The sequence below is a fragment of the Panthera tigris genome, chromosome D2 (genome assembly GCF_018350195.1).
Source record: "Panthera tigris isolate Pti1 chromosome D2, P.tigris_Pti1_mat1.1, whole genome shotgun sequence".
NCBI lineage: Eukaryota > Metazoa > Chordata > Mammalia > Carnivora > Felidae > Panthera > Panthera tigris.
In genome coordinates, this window is record NC_056670.1 from 53,000,457 (window position 1) to 53,022,221 (window position 21,765).

General features: G+C 36.9%; 2 protein-coding genes across 8 annotated transcripts in view; one reads left to right on the forward strand and one right to left on the reverse strand.

Moving 5' to 3' along the window:
* Positions 1–5,265, forward strand: part of PDE6C (phosphodiesterase 6C) — a 45,269-nt gene extending 40,004 nt beyond the window's left edge. For all 6 annotated transcript variants that reach the window (XM_042960768.1, XM_042960763.1, XM_042960767.1 and 3 more), the window contains 4 exons: positions 1,974–2,048; positions 2,164–2,247; positions 2,618–2,774; positions 4,935–5,265. In XM_042960768.1, coding sequence (XP_042816702.1) covers positions 1,974–2,048; positions 2,164–2,247; positions 2,618–2,774; positions 4,935–4,996 — 378 coding nt within the window. In that variant the 3' untranslated portion in view covers positions 4,997–5,265. The remainder of the gene's footprint in view (positions 1–1,973; positions 2,049–2,163; positions 2,248–2,617; positions 2,775–4,934) is intronic.
* A 3,429-nt stretch (positions 5,266–8,694) lies between these two features.
* The window catches only part of LOC102956269 (protein FRA10AC1), a 37,062-nt gene continuing 23,991 nt past the window's right edge, over positions 8,695–21,765 (reverse strand). For both annotated transcript variants that reach the window (XM_007080104.3, XM_007080103.3), the window contains exons 13-15: positions 17,336–17,374; positions 11,059–11,137; positions 8,695–8,864 (exon numbers count right to left, since the gene is read on the reverse strand). In XM_007080104.3, coding sequence (XP_007080166.1) covers positions 8,822–8,864; positions 11,059–11,137; positions 17,336–17,374 — 161 coding nt within the window. In that variant the 3' untranslated portion in view covers positions 8,695–8,821. The remainder of the gene's footprint in view (positions 8,865–11,058; positions 11,138–17,335; positions 17,375–21,765) is intronic.

Consider the following 21,765-nt stretch of genomic DNA (forward strand, 5'->3'; position numbering starts at 1 on the left):
AATTATATGACTATACATTTTGTACACAACTATATTTCATTACCCTGGAACAAACCATCAGTTTATAATTTGAAAAGAAAAAAGAAACTTGAGAAGTTAAGACAAAAATAAAATGTTCCCTGTTGGATTTCTGTTAATGAAGAAAGGCAAATCGCTTTCAAGAGCTCACAGATGTCAATAACACGATAGGTCATTTGGTCTCTTTGCCCAGAACAAGGCAAAGAGAAGGGACCTTAGAAAGAACTACTTTCTGCAAAGAATTCCATATCACTGAACAAGCTGCAAGAACTATATAAAATTATTCAGGGAATGTCTGAGTTTTTAGTAGAATCAATCAGCACAGGGCAAAGATGAATCATCAGTGGTTTCCCCTAGCAGGGGTGGTTTGCTCCCACAACCTCTTCTTCACTGTGCTGTCAATTATCACAAGGCACCATCTGTAATAAGTCCATGTTTAAGGGTGCCCTCCCTGGAAGTTCTTTGCCAACCTTGGGGAGTGGGAGTCAGGAGCCACTAGTTTACTACTTATTTCTTACTAACTGGATGAAAGAAGCTTCTTTTTCCCTCAGTGACGTCTAGGGAAAACCCTAAGCAGAAGAAAGGCCAGAATTCACTGGGTCCAATTATAAATGTGGGTTGTATTAGTAAAGACAGAATCATTGGAACCATCAAATCCCGAACCATACACTGGTGCTCCTCCATCCTGACGTGCCTGCTCTTTCTCCTTTATTCTTTATCTGCACAGTCACCCCGGCCAGAAACCTGGGGCCTTGCTTGAAGTTCATCTCCCCCATTCCTGCCTGTCACCCTTGCCACAGCCTCAGGTCAGACTTCCACCCTCTTCCATCAGCTCTGTGGTGGCAGGGATCCTCCTGAGTGATCCTTCCTCATCCTGAAACGCCCAGCCTTCCTCTGAGTGGCTGCTGGGATTATTTACAGAGTTCTGCTCAGCCACTCCCATGCTTCAAAGCCTTCTAAATTCCCCCTTGCCAGAGATTTTCAAGCTTTCAGTCCACCCCCCACCCCCACCTCCCGCCAAAAGTTGTACAAAGAGCTCTTTATATAAAAGAAAAAACAAAGTTACTTTCGCTTAAATCTCTCTTGGCCCCCACCTGCCTGGGCCACTAGTGCATTCTGGAGGAACCCTACCCCTCCAGGAATAAGCATCACTGGTCTAGAGAATCAAACTTTCTAGCAAAGCTTACATGGCCTGTCACCACCTGTCCTTAACTCACGGTCACCACATTATTTCCTGTCATTCTCTCCCCTTCACTGCCTCACACTCTAAGCTCTGCATGTTCAATTTTCTCTCAGCAGATCGTCTTCCCTTCCTCTTTACTCCCTTCTTGATCCACAGCACTTCCCCACATAGTTCACAGAACTGTTTCTACTAGACTGTGAGCATCTTAAAGAAGGTGGTCACATCTTATTCTTCCTGGCAAGCTGGGTTCATGTCAATGTAAGGCAGCTAGTGGATAATCATCGAACTTGGTAGATACTGGGTTTTTTAAAGCTATATAAAATTTCCCTTAAATGTCCTCACACTATAGTCAAGTAAAGCTGTGTTCTAATCTGTGTGCGCGTGTGTGCGTGTATGTGCACACACATGCTAGATGCTAAGAGAGAAGCAGGACAAAAGGAGGGTGTGGGAAGCTTTAGAGCTTGAAGCAAAATATAATGGAATTAAACATTCTCCCATCTCCCCTTTCTATTGTTGAGAAGTGGTGGCAATAGCAAATAGGAGACAGGTACTCCAAGAATGGGCCTAGAACACTGACACACGAAGAGGAATTCCTCTTTGCCATTTCAATATAATCTGTAGATGACATCTTTTTAATACCAAAGAGCATATGGTGTGACAACACCTCGAGCATTAATATAAACGCTATCCTGAAATGTCACTCACACTGATAAAATGCAAATTCTCTACTAATAAGTCACTTTCATGAACCGAGTCTTACTCTTCCTTGCAGGTGGCACTTCTGGTTGCAAATGAATTTTGGGAACAAGGAGATCTGGAGAGGACTGTGCTGCAGCAACAGCCTATTGTAAAGACTTTGACATAGAAACACACTACTTATTACAAATTATTGATACAAATCAGTCTCTTTTGTTCCCTGAGTCTTAGAAAACTATCCTTAAAGAATGTACTTCTCTTTCTAGCCTATGATGGACAGAAACAAAAAAGACGAACTACCCAAACTTCAAGTTGGATTTATTGATTTTGTTTGTACTTTTGTATACAAGGTAAGTAAACGAATTGAGTAAAATGTATAATCAGCTGGACTAGGGTTTTTCTTTCAAACTGTTACCAAAATTGAGTCTCCCACATGGAAAGCCATTAGGGGTGTCCTTGTTTCTCCAAAGTAGCTTGAGGAATTATCCTAATCTCTCATTCAGGAGTGGAATAAAAACTAAGAGAATTTAGAAGTGAGCACACTGAACAGACCCAGACGTACTTAGAAAACAGCACCTGTCTTTCCTGTTCCCAAGGCCCTGAGTTAGGCCCAATCTAGCAGCTCTGAGCACTGTAATAATTCCTTACAGTTCCTTTTCTGCATATGAAAAGTACTGAAAATCAACTATGACTATGTTTCTGACCTAAAATTCTTGCTAGGAGTTCTCACGGTTTCACAAAGAAATCACACCAATGCTGACTGGTCTTCAGAACAACAGAGTAGAATGGAAATCCCTAGCTGATGAATACGATGCAAAGATGAAGGTAATTGAAGAGGAGACAAAAAAGCAGGAAGAAGGAAACATGGCTGCAAAAGGTTAGATGGAATCTGTTGTTTTTTTTTTTTAATGTTTGTTTTGAGAGAGAGAGAGAGAGAGACAGAGTGCAAGCAGGGGAGGGGCAGAGAGAGGGAGACACAGAATCCAAGCAGGCTTCAGGCTCTGAGCTGTTTGTTAGCACAGAGCCCGACGCAGGGCTCGAACCCACAAACTGTGAGATCATGACCTGAGCTGAAGTCGGACTCTCAACCAACTGAGCCACCCAGGCACCCCTAGATGGTATCTGTTTTTGCTCGTTGTAAAGTAGCCAGAAGTCAGGCTGAGCTTAATTTCAACTGACAAAACCATAAAAAGTAAATGCAAACAGGAGACTTGCTTTCCCAGTAATTATAATAAATTGATTAGTGCTTTTGAGAGATTTTTCCTCCCCCCAAACAAGATCTTATGAATAATTCCAGGAGGAATTGACTGGTCCAGTTGAAGTAGGGATTGGGGCTAGGCTTCTTTATCTACTCTAGTAGGTGGCTCCTGGGTACATCCACAGAATACTGAGTTTTTAGAAATACAAGAGTCATGGAACCAGTGGGATCAGGGTTAGGTGAGAAAAACAACTTTAGTCCTAACGTTATGCATTAGCTATAAGGCTTTGGGCAATTTGCTTCACCTCTCTGAGCTCAAAATTCTTGTGTATGTAATGAGAAGATTTATCTCCAGCCTCCCTTCCAGACTTAAGGAAGCCCTACATGGAAGTAAAGCTGGACAGCTGAATGGGGTGACTTGAGACTATGCCTCGAATGTTCCCATATTGTGCTGTTTTTCCCAATGAAGTTTCTACTCCTAAAGTCACTCTGTTCGGTTTAACATTATCTTCAGGAAACCACTGTTAAGATGCTTGGGATCAACTGAGTTTATCACATGACTCAAATGTCATCTTGAAATTGGAATGCTAACATCATGATTTTGTATTCTGTCTTGACAGCACTCAAAAGATTTTGTAAGAAATTCTGTTTAGCAAAGAAATCATCTGTGTCTGGAAGAGCCTTGTAAAACAAAAGATACAACATACCTTTTAGATGATTCTACTGTGTTTAGTGGTATTTTTAAAAATTCATAGAGGGAGAAAATATTTTGCTTAAAAGGTTAAGGAGGTCCTTCAACACAATAAAAGTAGGAGTTTATGACTTCTGGATATCCATTCAGCAATGTATTTATTGGGGATCTGCTCTGTATAAGGCCCCGTGTTAGGCAGGGCCTGGGAAAAGTTGGGGTCCTTATCTCACAGAGCTTACCACCTGGTAGGGGAGCTAGACATTAAACCAATAAGTGAACAATTGATTATCTATCTATAACTACCACAGGGGAAGTCTTTCCAGAAGAACGATGCTTAAGGTAAATTCTGAAGACAGCAGGCTTTGGCTAAGCAAAGAAAGGAGGTGGGGTTGGGGAGGAAGTGACGAACAGAGGCCTTGAGGTGGAAATAAGCCTGATGCAATTGTAGAACTTAAAACGGGTATAACTGGAGTCTGGGGAACTGGTAAGACAGTTCTGCAGGAAAGTGTGGCCTTAAAGGCCTTGCTTGAGGATTTGTCCTCTACAGGAGCAAGGGGGAATCATTAAAAGGATTAAATGGGAAAACAATAAGATTTGATTTGCACTTCAAAAAGATAACAGAAGTGGTAAATTTTACTATCTAAGTGAAAAGCAAAGGTATTTCCTAGTACAAGTAAATTTAATCCTTATCTCAATTTTACGACGAACAGGATATCAGGTTAAGTGTCTCCCGACATTTTCTTTTAGTATTCAGTATATTGGATATGGATCTATTATACTTTATTTGCATAAAAATTCCTTTTGAATTTTTTTTCCTGCTACCCTGAGAAGTTTCTGTGACCCAAGAACATAATTTTGTACTCTCAGGCAACATTAGTACCTGGCACAAAGTAACAACTTAGACTCCCAGATTGTGCAGATCAGTGGTTTCCTTGAGAACCAGATGTTAATTGGTTAATCATTTATTAGATTCTCTTTTTCAAAAGGACCAACCCTGAACGTGATCTCAAGTTTTTAAATGATCAAACCACTGGTACTTGTTGAAAGTTAAAACTATTAATTAGGCTATTAAGTTGGTCATGAGAAGGTTAGAAGAAAAATACTCTGGGTCCACTGATTTCCAATACTACTGTTTTTCTTTTTGCTAGCCACAGAAGATTCAGGAGGTGGCAGTGATGACAAAAAGTCCAAAACATGTCTAATGTTGTAATATAATCCAACTGGTCTAAATTTCAAATATTGTTTCTACTTCTAAAGAAAAACAGAAAACATGCAAAAGAACTTCAGCGAATTTCATTCAGCAAACCACGAACTAAGAGAGTAAAAGATCTTCAGATAAACTACCCTTGTGACCACCAAAAGAAAACCTATTGCTAGCATGAAACCCCGAGGGTAAAATAAAGTTCAACAGAAGTGGAAAATACAAGACGAAAACAAGTGCATTTTTGGTGCCAATTTGCTTTAAATTAAAAATATACAATCCTGAAACCAGTCACCAACTCTTTTTTTAAAGGTTCTTATTAATAGTATTCATTTGCTAGGGCTACCGTAACAAAATACCAGACTGAGTGGCTCAAACAGAAATTTCTCACAGTTCTGGAGGCTCCAAGTCCAAAACCAAGGTGTTGGCAGGATTGGTTTCTTGTGAGGCCTCTCCCCACTTGGCTTGTAGATGGTCATCTTCTCCCTGTATCCTCACAAAGTCTTCCATCTTGCGTGCCTACGTCCTAATCTCCTTTTTATAAGGACACAGTCGTATTGGATTAGGGCCCATTCATACGATCTCCATTTACCTTAATTACCTCTTTAAATGCCCTGTCTCCAAATATAATCACATTCTGAGGTACTGGGGTTTTGAATTTCAACATGAATTGGGGAAGGGGGGGGAGGGGACATAATTCAGCCCATAACATTAATTGTAATTCATACCTCAAATTCCTTCCTAAACTAAAAATCTCTCATCAACGTGTCTTAAGGTAAGAGTAAATACAGTATAGAATTTATAATGCCTGTAAATACTATTTAGAAAATAAAAGGACATCAAATGTTATTCTATCTGAAATGCTTATCATCTACTTCCACTTTTTATCCTTGACAATGGAAAGGTGAACATCACACCCACTTTTGGCAATCTGTAACAGAGACAGTTATAACAGTCTGTGACAATCTTCAACAGAGATTATTTTTAAAAAATGATTACTATAGCTATGTACTAGGCATTCTAAATATTGGTTTCTCAAGAGAAACTAAGGACAATTTAAAAAATTTTAAGATTTAGAATCCTAGGATTGCTACTCTCACACTAAAATGTGAGGTCTGTGAGAGGAAAAGATTTTTGTTTTGTTCCTAAGTCTATCCTGGTACCTAGAGTAGTGCCTGGTACAAGGTAGGTGCTCAGTAAATATGAATGAATAATATTTTGAATAAATGTCGTAACAAACAGGTATAAATGAGGAGTGCCCAAAAGTTAAAAAAATATATTTAGAGGATAAAAAACTCATTGAATATATACACCCAAATGAGTGATGAGTGATGAGATTAAACTCATCACCTTGAGTAGGTAATACATGTATACCTGATTTCCATTACTTACAATAATTTTGAAACTCCACTTTTATGATTATTTTAGAAACTGCCTAAGAAACTCTTCCTTTATGTAATTTTTGACAACAAAATATCAGCTCAAACAACTTCCCCTCCTTATTCACTAGAAAGCAAACTGAGGAGCAAAGATGTGCCACCATTGAAGGTCTGCAAAAATAGGAACTTTGCTTAAGAGCTGGTAGAAGAAAACATAACTTCATATCCCAAACCAGTGGTCCACTGAAAACTGACTGCACTGTAGCCAAATGTGAGACAGGTCTGCTGGAGAATTAATCTTTAAACTCATCATCTTGAGGCCTTTTCAAAGACACCTTAAAGATATGACTTCCATTATGTATGAACAGATTAAGTATTGTGATTATATATAATGATCTGAATTTATAAATGAACCTCATGTCCATAAACCACACCTGCAATACCAAATATGTGGATCTGTTTTTAAAAAGTCTTTAGTTTTTCTAGTCATCATTTAATTTTACAGGAATTTTATTTTCTGATGATCGCCAAACTATGAATATATTTTTATCATAAAAATGTTTTAGCTACATATTTCCTAATTTCAGTTTGCTGCTGAACATTTCAACACTTTTTCCTCAGGAATCAAGGTTCCTTTTTATTCACTATAAGTAGTGAGATATTAAAAAAACACAGTTTCTTTAAGAGGGGGTATGAAAACAATGTTCAATATTAATAAACCAATACTGATTTACCGTTTTTTGATAGTTTAGAAATGACTGCATAATTATTTCATAGATAGTTCCTTTGTAGCAATATCCAGCATAATGCCTCACGTATAGAAGTCTGACAAATACAATGAATAAGAACTGTTTAATAAAAGGAAAATCTCTGATGATAACCATATAAAAATAAGGCACTAGGGACGCCTGGGCTGCTCAGACTGGTCAGCGTCCAACTTTGGCTCAGGTCATGATCTCATGGTTCGTGGGTTCGAGCCCCATGTTGGGCTCTGTGCTGACAGCTCAGAGCCTGGAGCCTGCTTCAGATTCTGTGCCCCCCCCCCCCCCCAAGCCCTCTCAAAAATGTTAAAAAAAAAAAAAAGATACTAAACTACTTATTCTGCAATTGAATACCAATCATTCCATGTTTAAATGTCATTTAAAATAGTATATCTTCAGGGCACCTGGGTGGCTCTAATTAAGCATCTGACTCTTGATCTCGCTCAGGTCATGATCTCAAGGTTCGTGGGATTGAGCCCCAAGCCCCATGTCAGGCTGTGCTGATTGCGCAGAGCCTGCTTGGGATTCCTGTTCTTCCTCTCTCCCTATCCCTCCCCAGTTCACACTCTCTCTCTCTAAATAAATAAACTTAAAAAAAAAAAAGTGTATCTTCAACAAAATAATCGACATGCTATTAGATCACTTTCTACAGGTCCTCTCTCTTCACCAAATCATGCATCTTCTCCTCTATCTTTTGGCTCTTGCTCTATAAAAATGGGTTAAAACCTTTTTTTAAAAATATCAACACATCCATGTGAAAATTTGATGAAAACTATAGACCCTTTTCCCCCCAAAATACACACAATCACAGAAGTTTACACAGATTCTAGGAGTGCTTAGATCTCCTAAAGCACATCCAGTGACTGTGAGGGGTATGATCCTCAAATTAAGATTTACATTTTATAATATATCTTGGCATGGAAGTACACCCATATTTGCATGACTATATCTGGGACAAGTTCTAGCACCTACTATTACTCAGCTCAATTATCTTACTGGAGAACTGCTCTGTTGAAGAGTCAACTTTTAACCTAATCTACTGGTTTGACTTCTGGGACCTCATTTGCCCCCCTCCCCCAATAGTATTAACTTACTTTATAATAAACTGCTCACACACTGGGAAGTCAACTTTGATTATAACAAACTCCCTTAAGTAGTATAGGGGAGAAGAAAGCAAGAGAAAGGTAAGCAAAAAAAAAAAAAAAAAAAAAGGCAGCTAGAAACAGGTGGTGATGGGAAAGCAGGTGCTTAAAAAGAGGGTGCCAGTGGATGAAAGGAAAGTAAATAAATAGAAGCTGGAGAGACATACTTACTCTATTTTATAATTTTTTGTGAGATACCAATAACTCTAATAATTTTAACTAACTGAGGCAAGGGAAGATAAATATGAATGAGTAAAACAACAAAAACTACAAATTACAGGAACAACAGACTCTCTGTACAGTGTACTAGCTTCACCCTTGAGGAGCTGTGGGCGGAGCGGCTGTATATAAGCAATTGAAAAGACACAGAAGGGAAAGGGAAACATGTCTCCAATGGAACTGAAAAACTTTCAAAGCAGCTGACATCCTGACAGTAGTTGGATTTTTATTTCCAAAGATAAACCACTCAAGCTGCAACCTGTAGATGACATTGTTGTGGAGAGTTTCAAAGTGCACTTTCACATTAAGGAACGTAGGCTTCTCTCTTCCATCTCACAGAAATAAATCTTGAAAATAGTCATCAAATTCCTCTTCTCTATTTAAAAGAAAAAGTATACATATTGATTAAAACCAACAGAAAAGAAATTACTAGGTGACACGTAATAGGAGATTAATGAAAATAAAATATTTTCACTCAATGTAATTTGCTGATTCTTCTATATATCAATGTATTTCATGATTCAGCCATCAAATAATTCTTAACTTTTTGAATAATCATAATTATACCCAGACTGATTAAATATAAAGTGTTTCATATGTTGCCACCTCCCCCTAAATGTATTTATTACCTAAGATTTTACTTTAAAGTGCATACTTTATAAAATGTTATTGCTTCTCTTTACTTTTTTTGGTTGACTTTATAGTTTCTCTGTTCATTCTCATTTCAAATCATAGTCTGATCAAGAAATGAATGAAAAAGAAAACTATTTTCAGCAAAATACACGTCTTGCTCCTAGGAATGGGAAAAATCTGCTTAGGCTATAGGTTTTTATTGCTCTGAGAATAGTCAATATATATTTGTAGCTGTAAAAATCATGTCTAACACAAAGAATTGAAGTCTGAAAGGAGATATTAAATTGTTAAAATACTATGAAAACTGTCAAGTACAAAATTAATGTTTGGAACCATTGTGATGAAGGAAAATGTACAGGTTTTCAAGTCAGATGGTATTTAAGTTCCAGTTCGGTCACTTACTAGCTAGTAACAGCAGGTTACTTAACTTCTCTGGGCTCAGTCTCCTTATCTGTGCAATAGAGGATATTATATTTCCTCACAGAGGTGCTATGAGAATTAAATGTATATACATCTGCTTTTTTCTTTCTGAGACAGGCAATCAAACTGGAAAGTCACCAGTCTACCAGTCTCTTCAGAAAAATTCTTCTAGATCAGGGATTCACAATGGGCCTTCATCATTTGATTTTAAATACTTGTGAATGCAAAAAGCTATTACACCATGTTCAAATTAATAAAAAAAAAAAAAAACAGAATCAGCTAAAGTTGATTTAAGAATTATCTGCAATTTGGCACTCCCCATTGCAGTTGTCCCTTTTTCCCCAGCATGACAGCAAAATGCAGTAAAAATTTACAAATTGTAGTCAAAACTTAAATATGGGAAATTAGCTGAATCTCTGTTAGACTTAGATGTTGAGTACTTGATCAACGTCAAGTATTTATGAGGTCACAAAGAGTTCTGGATTATGAAAGCCTTCTTAGGATTTACTCAAGTATCTTCATTGCCTAAAAAGGTGAGCTGATCCTAAGACCTAGTCTAATCACTTTCAGCTATAAAGCTCTTCAAAGAGAAGTTACATGGTTGAAAGTTTAGTCAATAGTTTGACTAGGATAGCAATATTTTATTTATAGCAATAACTTTTACATGTAGGAATTGTTTATTTGGCTGGAAAAAAAAGTTAAGGTCACAGAATAAAAGTAATCTTATTTAACAAAAACTCTTTCCAATACACTTGAATTCTATTACACTGGGAACATATCATAATTGGCAAGATGTTTTGTAATCAGCTTAAATTAGTGAATAATGATTGGTTCATTGTTTTTCCATTATGAACCAACATGCCTAAAGACTAACAAAATGGGATTAAAATTTATTGAGCACTTAGATTTGTAGGTATGGCACAAAGTGCTTTACATTCTTTATTTCATTAAATCTTCATAATAAATTCTATGCAGTAGGTATTATTTTACCCTCTTTTAGGAGAGAAAGCTCTAGTGCTGAACTTCCCAGTATATGACAAGAGCTGAAAACATCCCAGCCCATACCCAGATAGCTCTTCCAACCCAAAGCAGATAACAACGTACACACTGAATTATCTGTCTTTGGGCGCTAAGGTGGCTGTTGGAAATTTACCCATCCGTATCTTCAAGGAGCTCCCCTGTACAGGTTTATGATAATCAGGATATCATGAATAGGCTGCTCTGGAACTAGTAAACAGCCCTTCTCTGATGGATTCTAAGCAAAGACCAGAGGGCCATCTGTCAAGGTGAGCTGAAGAAAAATTTACTGACAGAGAGGAAGCTGGATGAGTTAGCTGTCTATGGCCATAAGCAATGACTAGAATTAAACTCTGATCTTACCAGACTAGAGAGTCCTTGGAATTAAACAGACATTCATGATGCTGAGCTTTTTCATTAATTGTTACCAAGAACGGCTGTGGCTGCAGCTTCCTAACTGATGTAAAGGGTATGCATTATCTGTTAATATCAGGACTCACTGTGATTTTTCATCTGTCTCTGGTAGGGGGCCCTTCCAAAGTTCAGATTCTGAAGTACCTTCATCTTCATCAGAATTTCCTGTTGATTTAAAAGAGATTTTTAAAATGTGTTATATTTAAAACATGTTTTGAACTACCCACCAATGCAATTAATTAACTTCAGAGTTAACTGCAATTTAGCTTCAACATTTGTGGCTCTGAATATGTAATTCACTCTTCCAGACCAATAACATTCTTTTTAAAAATAAATAAATAAGCTGAGATATACCAGAGTCTCAGCAAAAAGACCAAGGAAAGTCTCAAGGGAAATTTCCCTAAGTTACACTGAGTTAAAGTAGTGATTCCAATATTAACTCTTACAAAGGAATGATCTCTTGAAATATAATTGTCTTCACTTTAGTTTCTTCTTTCTATCAGCATACAAAGGACACACAGGTTAAGAATTTTGTAGCGTTTATTTACATTAGGATCATGACCTGAAGAATTGAACTAGTGTGTAGGACAAGTTAGTTAAATTATGAAAAAATATTGTCAGACACTTTTAAAAATTAATGCTGATTAAATTAATTAGAAGAAGCTGTTTCAAAGAAACAAGCATACTAATACATTGCTGGAGTAAAATTTCTATAAACCTTTTTCTTGAGGAAAATCTAGCAATATAGATCAGTTTAAAATGTACATACACTTTGACCAGCAATGCTGCTTTTAAGAATTTAGCTATTTACTTAGAATAAATAAGCACCTGAGATACATGTACAAAGATGTTCATTATATTATAACAACAACAAAAGAAAACAACCTATATCCTCACCAGTTAGGGATTAAGGATTGGTTAAATTAATACTATACAACTTTAAAAAAAAAACCTTAGCATATCTATATGTATGACCATGGAAAAACATCTGTGCTATATCAAGTTTCTTAAAAGTTACAGAAAGCATGTATGGTATAATCCAATTTGTAGTTACATATACTGTAAGTTTGTAAGGTCCAACCAAACTTAACAGTCATTACATTACCTGTGGGCCTGGGATACTTTCTACTTCAAGCATTTCCAAATATTTTATATTTAAAAAAAATTTTTTTTAAATGTTTATTTATTTTTGAGGGAGACAGAATGTCAGAGCATGAACAGGGCAGGGGCAGAGAGAGAGGGAGACACAGAATCGGAAGCAGGCTCCAGGCTCCGAGCTGTCAGCACAGAGCCCGACGCAGGGCTTGAACCCACGAGCTGTGAGATCAAGACCCGAGCTGGAGTCGGACGCTTAACCAACTGAGCCACCCAGGTGCTCCCCAAATATTTTATATTTTAAACAGTGTATTGCCTTAAAAATCAATCAAAACAATGAATATACTTTATTTTTTCTTTAATTTTTTTTTTAACGTTTATTTATTTTTGAGACGGGGAGAGACAGAGCATGAACGGGGGAGGGTCAGAGAGAGGGAGACACAGAATCTGAAACAGGCTCCAGGCTCTGAGCGGTCAGCACAGAGCCCGACGCGGGGCTCGAACTCACGACTGTGAGATCGTAACCTGAGCCGAAGTCGGCCGCTCGACCGACTGAGCCACCCAGGCACCCCATACTCTATTTTTAAAATATAACAAAATAGACCTGTTTCTTGTAAATCCCCCTATATTGGTGAACTAAAAATTATCAAATACTGAAAAATACAATAAAAGTATATGTCGTAAAGTAATTTTAATAGCAAATAGTTCCTCTCCAGTAAGTTGGTCTTAAAATGGACTGACACAAATTTGGCCTGTCAATACAGAATGTCCCTTAGTTAAACACACACAAAAATAAAACAGCATTGATCTGCCACAGTGGTTTTAGCCTTTTACCTGCTGGACTTTGATCCATGAATCAATATGTATATCTGAACTTTGGTTCTAAATGAAATCTATTCTGGCACAAATTCTGACAAAAATGTAAAAAAAAAAGGGGGGGGGAAGGGGTTGTACTTTTAATGATCTACATACAAAGACAATAAAAGATGACAAAATTATAAAGCCTTGGGAACAAGATTCCCACTCAATTACAACCAGCACTGAAACTGCCAGTGTCCCAAACCAAATATGAGAGAAAAGAGAGTAAAAGTCTTCTACTCTTATTTTTTATTTTTATGAAAACTCACTAACATGAGATAAAGAAAGCACAGAAAAACCAGTCAGGCCTAACAGTTAACACTACAGTGTTACCCTGTTAATGTTGTCAGAGAACAAAAACCTACAAGGACTTTGAAAATGCGCAGCTAATTTCCCTGTCAAGAGTACTTCCCATAGGCCAGCTTTCCTATACCAGTTTTATGATACCAGACAATCCAGTTTTTTGCTAAAAGAGCAAATCAGTTTAGAGTATTATAAAATAACTTTCTTTGAAAGATCACAAGCTAAAAAAGTGACCAAATATTATTAGAGAATCAAATCCAGAAGACTGGACTATATGACCTTTAAGTGCAACCCTGTGAATCTATAATATTCTAGTTCCCTGAGAGTGGCAGTAACTAGAAACCATTCCTATGGTAATTGATACAGCCTGCCCGAGGTGGGAGGGGCACTGCTAAGGAAATAACAAGAGAACAGGCAATACAAAATGGTACTCTTTTTTTTTTTTTTTAATTTTTTTTTTTTTAACGTTTATTTTATTTTTGAGACAGAGAGAGACAGAGCATGAACGGGGGAGGGGCAGAGAGAGAGGGAGACACAGAATTGGAAGCAGGCTCCAGGCTCTGAGCCATCAGCCCAGAGCCCGACGTGGGGCTCAAACTCACAGACCGTGAGATCGTGACCTGAGCTGAAGTCAGATGCTTAACCGACTGAGCCACCCAGGCGCCCCCAAAATGGTACTCTTGTATCAGTGTCAAATCTACGCAGCCGTTATTAGCAAGTGAGGATCAAAATATAAATCACTGACTCTCTGTATGGGATCTTAGGGGTCTTTAATCTAGGTGTTATCCAATGATCCAATCTCTTACTGCAGTATCTCCCCAAACAAGTGGCTGTCCAATCTATGCTTAAACACCTCACTACTTCCTGAAGCAGCCCATTCCCCCATTGCTTTCTTCAGATATTTCTAATTGAGAAGTTTTTCCTTAAATTAAGGGAAAAATCTGTCTCTGGGCAATTTTTATCCATAGACTCTAGTTCTGCCAAATACTCACCAAAAATAAGTCTACACAAAAGCAGTTTTACAAACATCTACAGTTTCCATGTCTAACTCCTTATCCCTTCTCTCCCAACCCTTCACTTTTCTCCAAACTAAACATGTATAGTTCCTTCAACCTTCTTCCTATGACAATTTCAAGTTCTCTCAATGCGAAAATCTCTTGGTTTTCAATGTTCCTTTTAGAATGTGGTACAAACTGCATACAATTTTCCCTATATGTCTGAATAATGAAAACAGATCTGTCATCTTGGTTCTTCTAGATATTATGATAACTAAATAACTTGGGCTTACTGAAGAAGTGCCAAGTCTCCACTTACGATAACATAATGGATAGGTCAAACTTTTATAGACTTAACTTTTGATTTGATCAATTCTAGAGAACAAAACACAGAATCTGTTTAATGTCTGGTTTTCTTTCTTTTCCTGAACAACAATAATAGCTATAGGTTATCAAGAAGTTAACTTTGTGTGGGACACATGCTTTACATGTATATTGTCTCATTTGGCTCTGATAATAAAAAAACAAAGTTAAGTTTCTTTATATCCATTTTACAGATAGAACTGAGACACAGATCAAATTATTTAATATAGATTTGTGGAATGTATCGGCCAAAATTGGGGTATAAAAAGTGGACTTACATTTGATTCACTGATGAATAGTTATTGATGATACAGGTAAAAGGGCGTAGACTTTGTAGAGTTATAAATCTGGGTTTAATCCCAGATCTGCTATTAAACAACAACTAGATCTTAGGCAATTTATGTAAAATCTCTGGGTCTTGGTTCTTCTGTCTGCAAAATGGGCTATTATATGCCCATTAAGATTAAATGAGGTAACACAACTAAACCACTTGCCATTGTGGCTGACAGAATAAATAATCAACAAATGCAAGTTAAAATTCTTTTTCCCCACAGAAATTGGGTTTTTCTTCATGGATTTGGTTTTAATAATCCATATATTAAATAGCAGTAAAAGTAACTAAACATCATCCAAGTGAAAATGAAAGATAGTGTGTGTGTGTGTATGTATAAATCTATATATATCTATATATAGAGATATATATATATGTCCCATATATCTATATATCTCTCTATATAGACATATACATGTATATGTCTATATATAGATATAGATATATAGATATATAGATATATAGATATAGATACATACACACTACTTCCGCCCCAGATAGCAGAAGTCTTTCAGTATCAAGCCTGGCTACGTTCTAGAAACTGTTACTATACTTTACCTAATTTAGGAAAAGGGGCTACACATCAATCAGGATTTATGTGGGGAGAAACAAATATCAGTGCTTTAGGACACTTCAAATATGCTGAAAACAAAACAGGTATCAGCAAAATAATTTATAAGATGTATGTTGTATTCCTAAACTAGAGGAATGCCTCCACTGACACTTCCCTCTCCATTAAATCTTTAAACAGTAAATATCTTAAAACTCCTCTATTTTTCCCAGTGCAAAATTTCTGATTACTGACCACTTAAAAATTCTCCTTCAGAATTATATTAAGGGGTGCCTGGGTGGCTCAGCCAGTTAAGCATCTGACTCTTGATTTCTGCTCAGGTCATCATCTCACAGTTTGTGAGTTCGAGCCCCGTGTCAGGTTCTGCATTGAGAGCGTGGAGCCCCACCTGGAATTCTCTCTCTCCCTCTCTGCCCCTCTGCTGCTCACTCTCTCTCTCTCAAAAATAAACAATAAACTTAAAAAAAAAAGAATTAAAATACTAGTAATATTTCTATTTGAAAGGCGGGATTTGGAGTAATTACTTTTACTGATTTTGTCACAGTAATATATATTACTTTAAATCAGAAAAAACTTAACTCTTAAGTTTATAAATTTCTAAACCTACAAGTCTCAAATTTCTGAATTTCTATAAAATAGGCCTAAATGAATTAGATATGCTATTGAACTACACTAACCCTACTGCAATGTCTTTGAAGAAATCTGACACTGTATTACTACTGAGATGCAAGGCTACTGTTTGTTACATCACAGATGGACGCCCCTTTTATGAATCTACAGGAGAGTCGACTCACTCTCAGAACTCAGCCTAGAAAAAGATGAACACACTGTGTGTGATTATATGGGTACAATTAATCATTCTACTGGTGGCTTCCTTATGTGGTTTGGTTGTATGGAAGAAGAGTGACAAATGTGTGATCTACCTTTGCAATTATGCAGGGCTTTTTGGTAAACGTTTGTCTAGCTTTATTTTGCTATTCTATCTTATTTTTCCATTATTCTGATTTCACTTTTAAAAATCTTATTTTATTGTATGTATATCTGTAAGTCATTTGAATGTTTTTTGGAATGTTGTGGGGAAAGAACAATAAAATTTGTGGCAAATATTCAAAGAAATCCAATCTGGTTTGATACAATTTGGTGAAAACCACTGTACTTATTAAAAAACGAATCAGTAGTAACCAGCTGCCAAATTCTACTTTCCATACACAAACCACACATTTCACTTGATCAGTCAAAACCACAAGACAACAGAGATAATTCAGTCTCGTACAATATAAGTGACATTTTTTTTTTAATGTTTATTTATTTTTGAGAGAGAGAGAGAGAGAGAGCGTGAGAGAGAAAGGGGCAGAGAGAGAGGGAGACACAGAACCCGAAGCAGGCTCCAGGTTCTGAGCTGTCAGCACAGAGCCTGACGCAGGGCTTGAACCCACGAACCATGAGATCATGACCTGAGCCAAAGTGGAACGCTTAACTGACTGAGCCACCCAGGTGCCCCTGTAAGTGACATTTCTTAAGTCTTAATCTACTTTCCCAATTCTTTTTCCATTCCAACCTCATCTGTTTTTCTTCCTTCATATTCCATGATGTGAAATCAAAGTGTGTATCCATTATATTTACTGAAAAAAATTTTATGCTCTTCCATTTTAAAATAAGAAACTTTAAAATGTTTAAAACTGGGGGAAAAATCATACACTTCTAGCACTTTTTCTATGATTTTTCTCACATAGTACAAAACCAAAAAATAATATACATATGAGCAAGTCACAACTGATGGGAAACCCAAACTGCAAATAACTTTAATCTATATATTTGTGTTAAATAAAGAAATGCTAAATACTTACTGTTCACAGAATTTTCTGATTTCTTTGAGGATGAATGCCCTGAAAAGAAAACAACATTGCTTTGTTAAAAATCATTCTGCAACAGTGTAACAGTTATACCTGTGACCAGAATTCTTCCCAAGAGCCTGGTTTACTTTAAACTCTTACAGAAAAGCACTTTCCTGTCTTCTAATCTTTCATGTTTCTCAGACTTATCTCTCTAATTAAAATGTTAGAGTCTTTTAGGTAGAGGTATTTTATGCCTGAAATATACAGCACAAAGCTTAAACAAATAATAAACACCTTAAAAAAAAACAAACCAAAAACCATGAATTCATGTTGCAAAAAAAAAAAAAAAACAAACCCCACAGATTAGCTGCAACATAATCATATTTTATCAATAGAGATGTTCAACATTTGAAAGCAGTTTACAAATACTCATTTTTCACAATACTTTTTCATATACAGATGAGAATTCTTAGTAACTAAAATTCACACAAAATATTACTACATAAAACAAACATTTTCATTTCTATAATAGTCATCCAGTGAGGGAAACAGAAAGCAAAAAGTACTAAAAATGTACTAGCACAATTTTTAAAAATCATAACTCTATAGAATCTTTTGCAGTAAGACCAGAGGGGAAATGATTCTGAAGCCTGATAAATCAGAAAATGACAGATAACAGATGGAGAGCAACAAGCCCTCTAAACCTCCTTGGATCAAAGATCCCGTAAACCAAAGCTGATGCATAAATAGCCCCTTTCAGGCCCAATGAAGAGGGTGGCACAACCACAGGGTAAAGACTCCACAGGAAGCCAAGGCCTGGACTGTGGCAACCACTTTAGGTTATTGTTTCTTTTCTTTTCTTTTTTAGGTTATTGTTCCTTCACTCCTATTTCCTACTTATCAGAAAGCAAATAAAAACATAGCTAAGCTGGTGACAAATGAAATGATTCTTCTCTGTCCTATGAGGAACACAGTACCAGGTTCCAAATGTCTATAGGTACAAAAAGAGGTTAGCTTACTTTGGAGGCCTAAGGACATAACTGGAACCAAAGGTAAGAAATTGTAGGTTTGGGCTAAATTAGTTAAGGAGAAATCTGCTAACAATTACAACTAACTGAAATGTAAAAGAATATTTTGGGCAGTACTACGTTCTTCCCTGAAGGTGTCAGAGTGAAAGCAGAACAAGTACCTGATATATAGAGAGTACATCTCAAACTTATGGTGCCTATGAATCATCCCGGAACTTAAAGTGTACTTGTAATTCAGGAGATCAGGAAGGGTCTGAGACTGTGCATTTCTAACATGCTCCCAAGAGATGACAATACCAAAGGACCATACTTTGAAAAGAAACCACAGACTATCTTTTTGCTCATGATCCCAGAGCTGGGATCTCTGATGTTCCCTTCAATGTTGAGAACTGTTTCACCGATTCACTCACTCACCTAACATTTATTGAACACCTAGTATATGGAGAAAGCACTGTGCTTAGAAATTGGATAAAGAATTAAATAAGTTACATGGCCCCTTCCTTAACAGAAAACACATTGTTCCAAGGGTGATATGTATGTCCAAAGGAGAAGTGCATGGTGCTACTGAAATGTTTAATAGGGACCTAACCTTGCTTGGAGGAGTGGGGTGAAGGGTGCCAGGAAAGGCCTTCCCAAGAAAGTGAGCTTGGGGATTGACTGGTAGTGGGGGAGGGGTAGTATCTTCAACTTTCTGCCAAGACATTCTACCTAAGTACTGTGTTCTGCTCAGACCTGCCAAAGCAGACTGGTCCTCAAAGTCAAGCTATGGATCTCTTTTAGATTTTTTTCTCTATCCATGTAGCTATCCAATTATCCATCCATCTATCCACTTACTTAACATTTTGTATGATAGTAATCTGACACTACGGGAATCAATGGGACCACAAAGGGAGAACATAGAGAAAGAAGAGAAATCATGTAAGAGCCCTAGGCAACCCCAACACCTAAGGGTATGACTGAGGAGGACCTATAATCAAGAGGTGGAGGAAAGGCCAGAAAGACAGGAAGAAAACCAAGAAAGTAGATTGTTTTGAAGAAGTTTTGTCAACAGTTCAAAATGAGGCTGAGATATTAAGCATTTATTATTATGCAATTTTGGGCCAAATTAAGGTGGTCTGGCTATAAAGTATCACATAAAAATCAAGCTAATTCCAGATGATCCCAGATACAAAGATATTACAGAGTTCCACATGGTTTTCCTAAGTTTGCTAAAATGCTGTCATTTTCTGCTCTATGCCACAGAAGTTGAAAAAAAGTAACTATATTTTATGCCATCAGGGGCTCTGAATAAAGACTAAATACGAAACACATCTCTCAATTCTACTCTGCCTTGGTTCTCTGTCCCTGAAGTTGTCCCGAAACAATCTTCAAAGTCTTTCATTTTCTCATTCTTTCTTTCTTACACCTTACATGTGCTAGTGGGGTGCTGGGATACAGCAATGAACACAGCAGACAGAACCCTTGCCTTCCTGGGGCTTTTATATAACTGTCATATATGTAATGAGAAAAGTTCCAGGTCTATAATGTTGATGGTATTATAATTAGAAGTATTAATTTAAATTCATGGTCAGGGATGGAATCAGGAAAGGATCCCTAAGGAAGTGACATTTAAGCTTAGACCCGGAGGATGAGTTAGGATGGCATCTGGTGGTGGGGGGAAGGGTTAGAAAGAGAGGAAGCAGCATCTGTGTAGCCTCTAAATGGAAAGAAGTTTGGCATTGTCTAGAAACTGAAAGGCTGTGAAAGTGGAGTATGAAAGTGAGGTGAAGCATGGTGAGAACCACAAGTTTTGTATGCTGGATCATATAAAGCCTCTGGGTTTTATGCAGGTTTTGATTATATCCTAAGAAAAATAGGAAATCACTGCTTTATGGAGAATGGATTAAGGGGAGGGCAGGAGGGATGGCAAGATAGTGGCAGAGCTAGTGAGGATAATACAGCAGTGGTCTAGATGAGAAAACATGGTGGTTTGAACTAGAGTAGAGAGAACTTGAGAAATATACACTGTTGGGGTAAAACTGACAGGATCTGGTAACAAATTAAACATAAATAATGAGAAGAAAGAAGGCATCAAGGATAAGTTCCAAATATGATACTAGTTTTTAGGCTGACAGAGATGTCATCTACTAAAACACGGAACACTACAGGAAAAACATCTGTAAGGAAGATCACACGCATATCTTTGTGTAATCCGAGCGTTCCAACCCCATACCTGATCCTGAGTATCCAGCTATCTGACTGTCTGCTTTGAATGTACTAAACAAGTTTTTACAAGGTAGGGATTAGTTCTTCTTTAATTTGGAATACATAGTGATTAACATGGTATCATACTATGATGTGAATACAATATTATATACTATAATAATGAATTTAACAAAACTCTCAAGTATGATACATTAAATATTTTTAAAACAATTTTTTAAACACAAACAGGATTTTCACATTTATTGACATTTATTTTAGAGTTTGGAAATGACTGAGATAGACACAAAAAGGAATTCTGCTTCAAATACCATTTCTCAATAAACCCCAGAACTGTATTTTCTTCTCACCATCTATCAATCTCACCAACTCTGTAAGTTGGTGGTACTATACGCTTGAATATGTTATGATTCACAAGAAAAAAAATACATGTAAGAAGGAAACCTATTAATAATCTTCATAGCTGGAGCAAGGGAGCCCTCTCCTGTCCAAGTATTATGTTAACATTTGGCTGAATCTAATGTAATCTTCCATTAACCACGTAATTTAAGTTCAATTCACTCTAAGTTATAGCCAATTTACTCTATTATAGACTGAAAAATAAACTAGCAGTAACCTTCATAATAGCTAACTATGCACCAAGCACTGTGCTAACAGCTTATATGCATTATCTCATTTGAACTTCTGAATAATCCTATAATCTAGGTACTACCATCATGACAATTTTACACATGAAGAAATTAAGGCTTAGAGAGCCTAAGGACTACTGAGGAAGAAGTAAGTGATTGATGGATTTGAATTTAACAATTATTTACTAAGTGTATGTGAACAGCACCATGCTAGGTTCTGAGGACACATATATATCAAGCTCTATGATTTCAAGAAGCTCATAAGCTAGTAAGAAAATCATACAGGCCAAGGTAATTGAAATCACAGTGTTATAATTTTATACTGACTTACAGATTATGTACTGTTTCACAATGTTCAAAGTGCCTCTCACATTCTTATTTGATTCTCCACAATAAGCTCAAACAGCACAGAAGCCCATTATTCACATCGTCCCTACTTACATGAGGAAAGTAAAACTCAAAAAGCTCAGGGACTTGCCCAAGGTAACAGGTGTCTAAGAGACAAAGTCAGGAAGGAGAATGCTATTTGCAACATTATTACTGTCTGCCCAAAATGAATTAAAACCATACTTGTTTTTGAAAC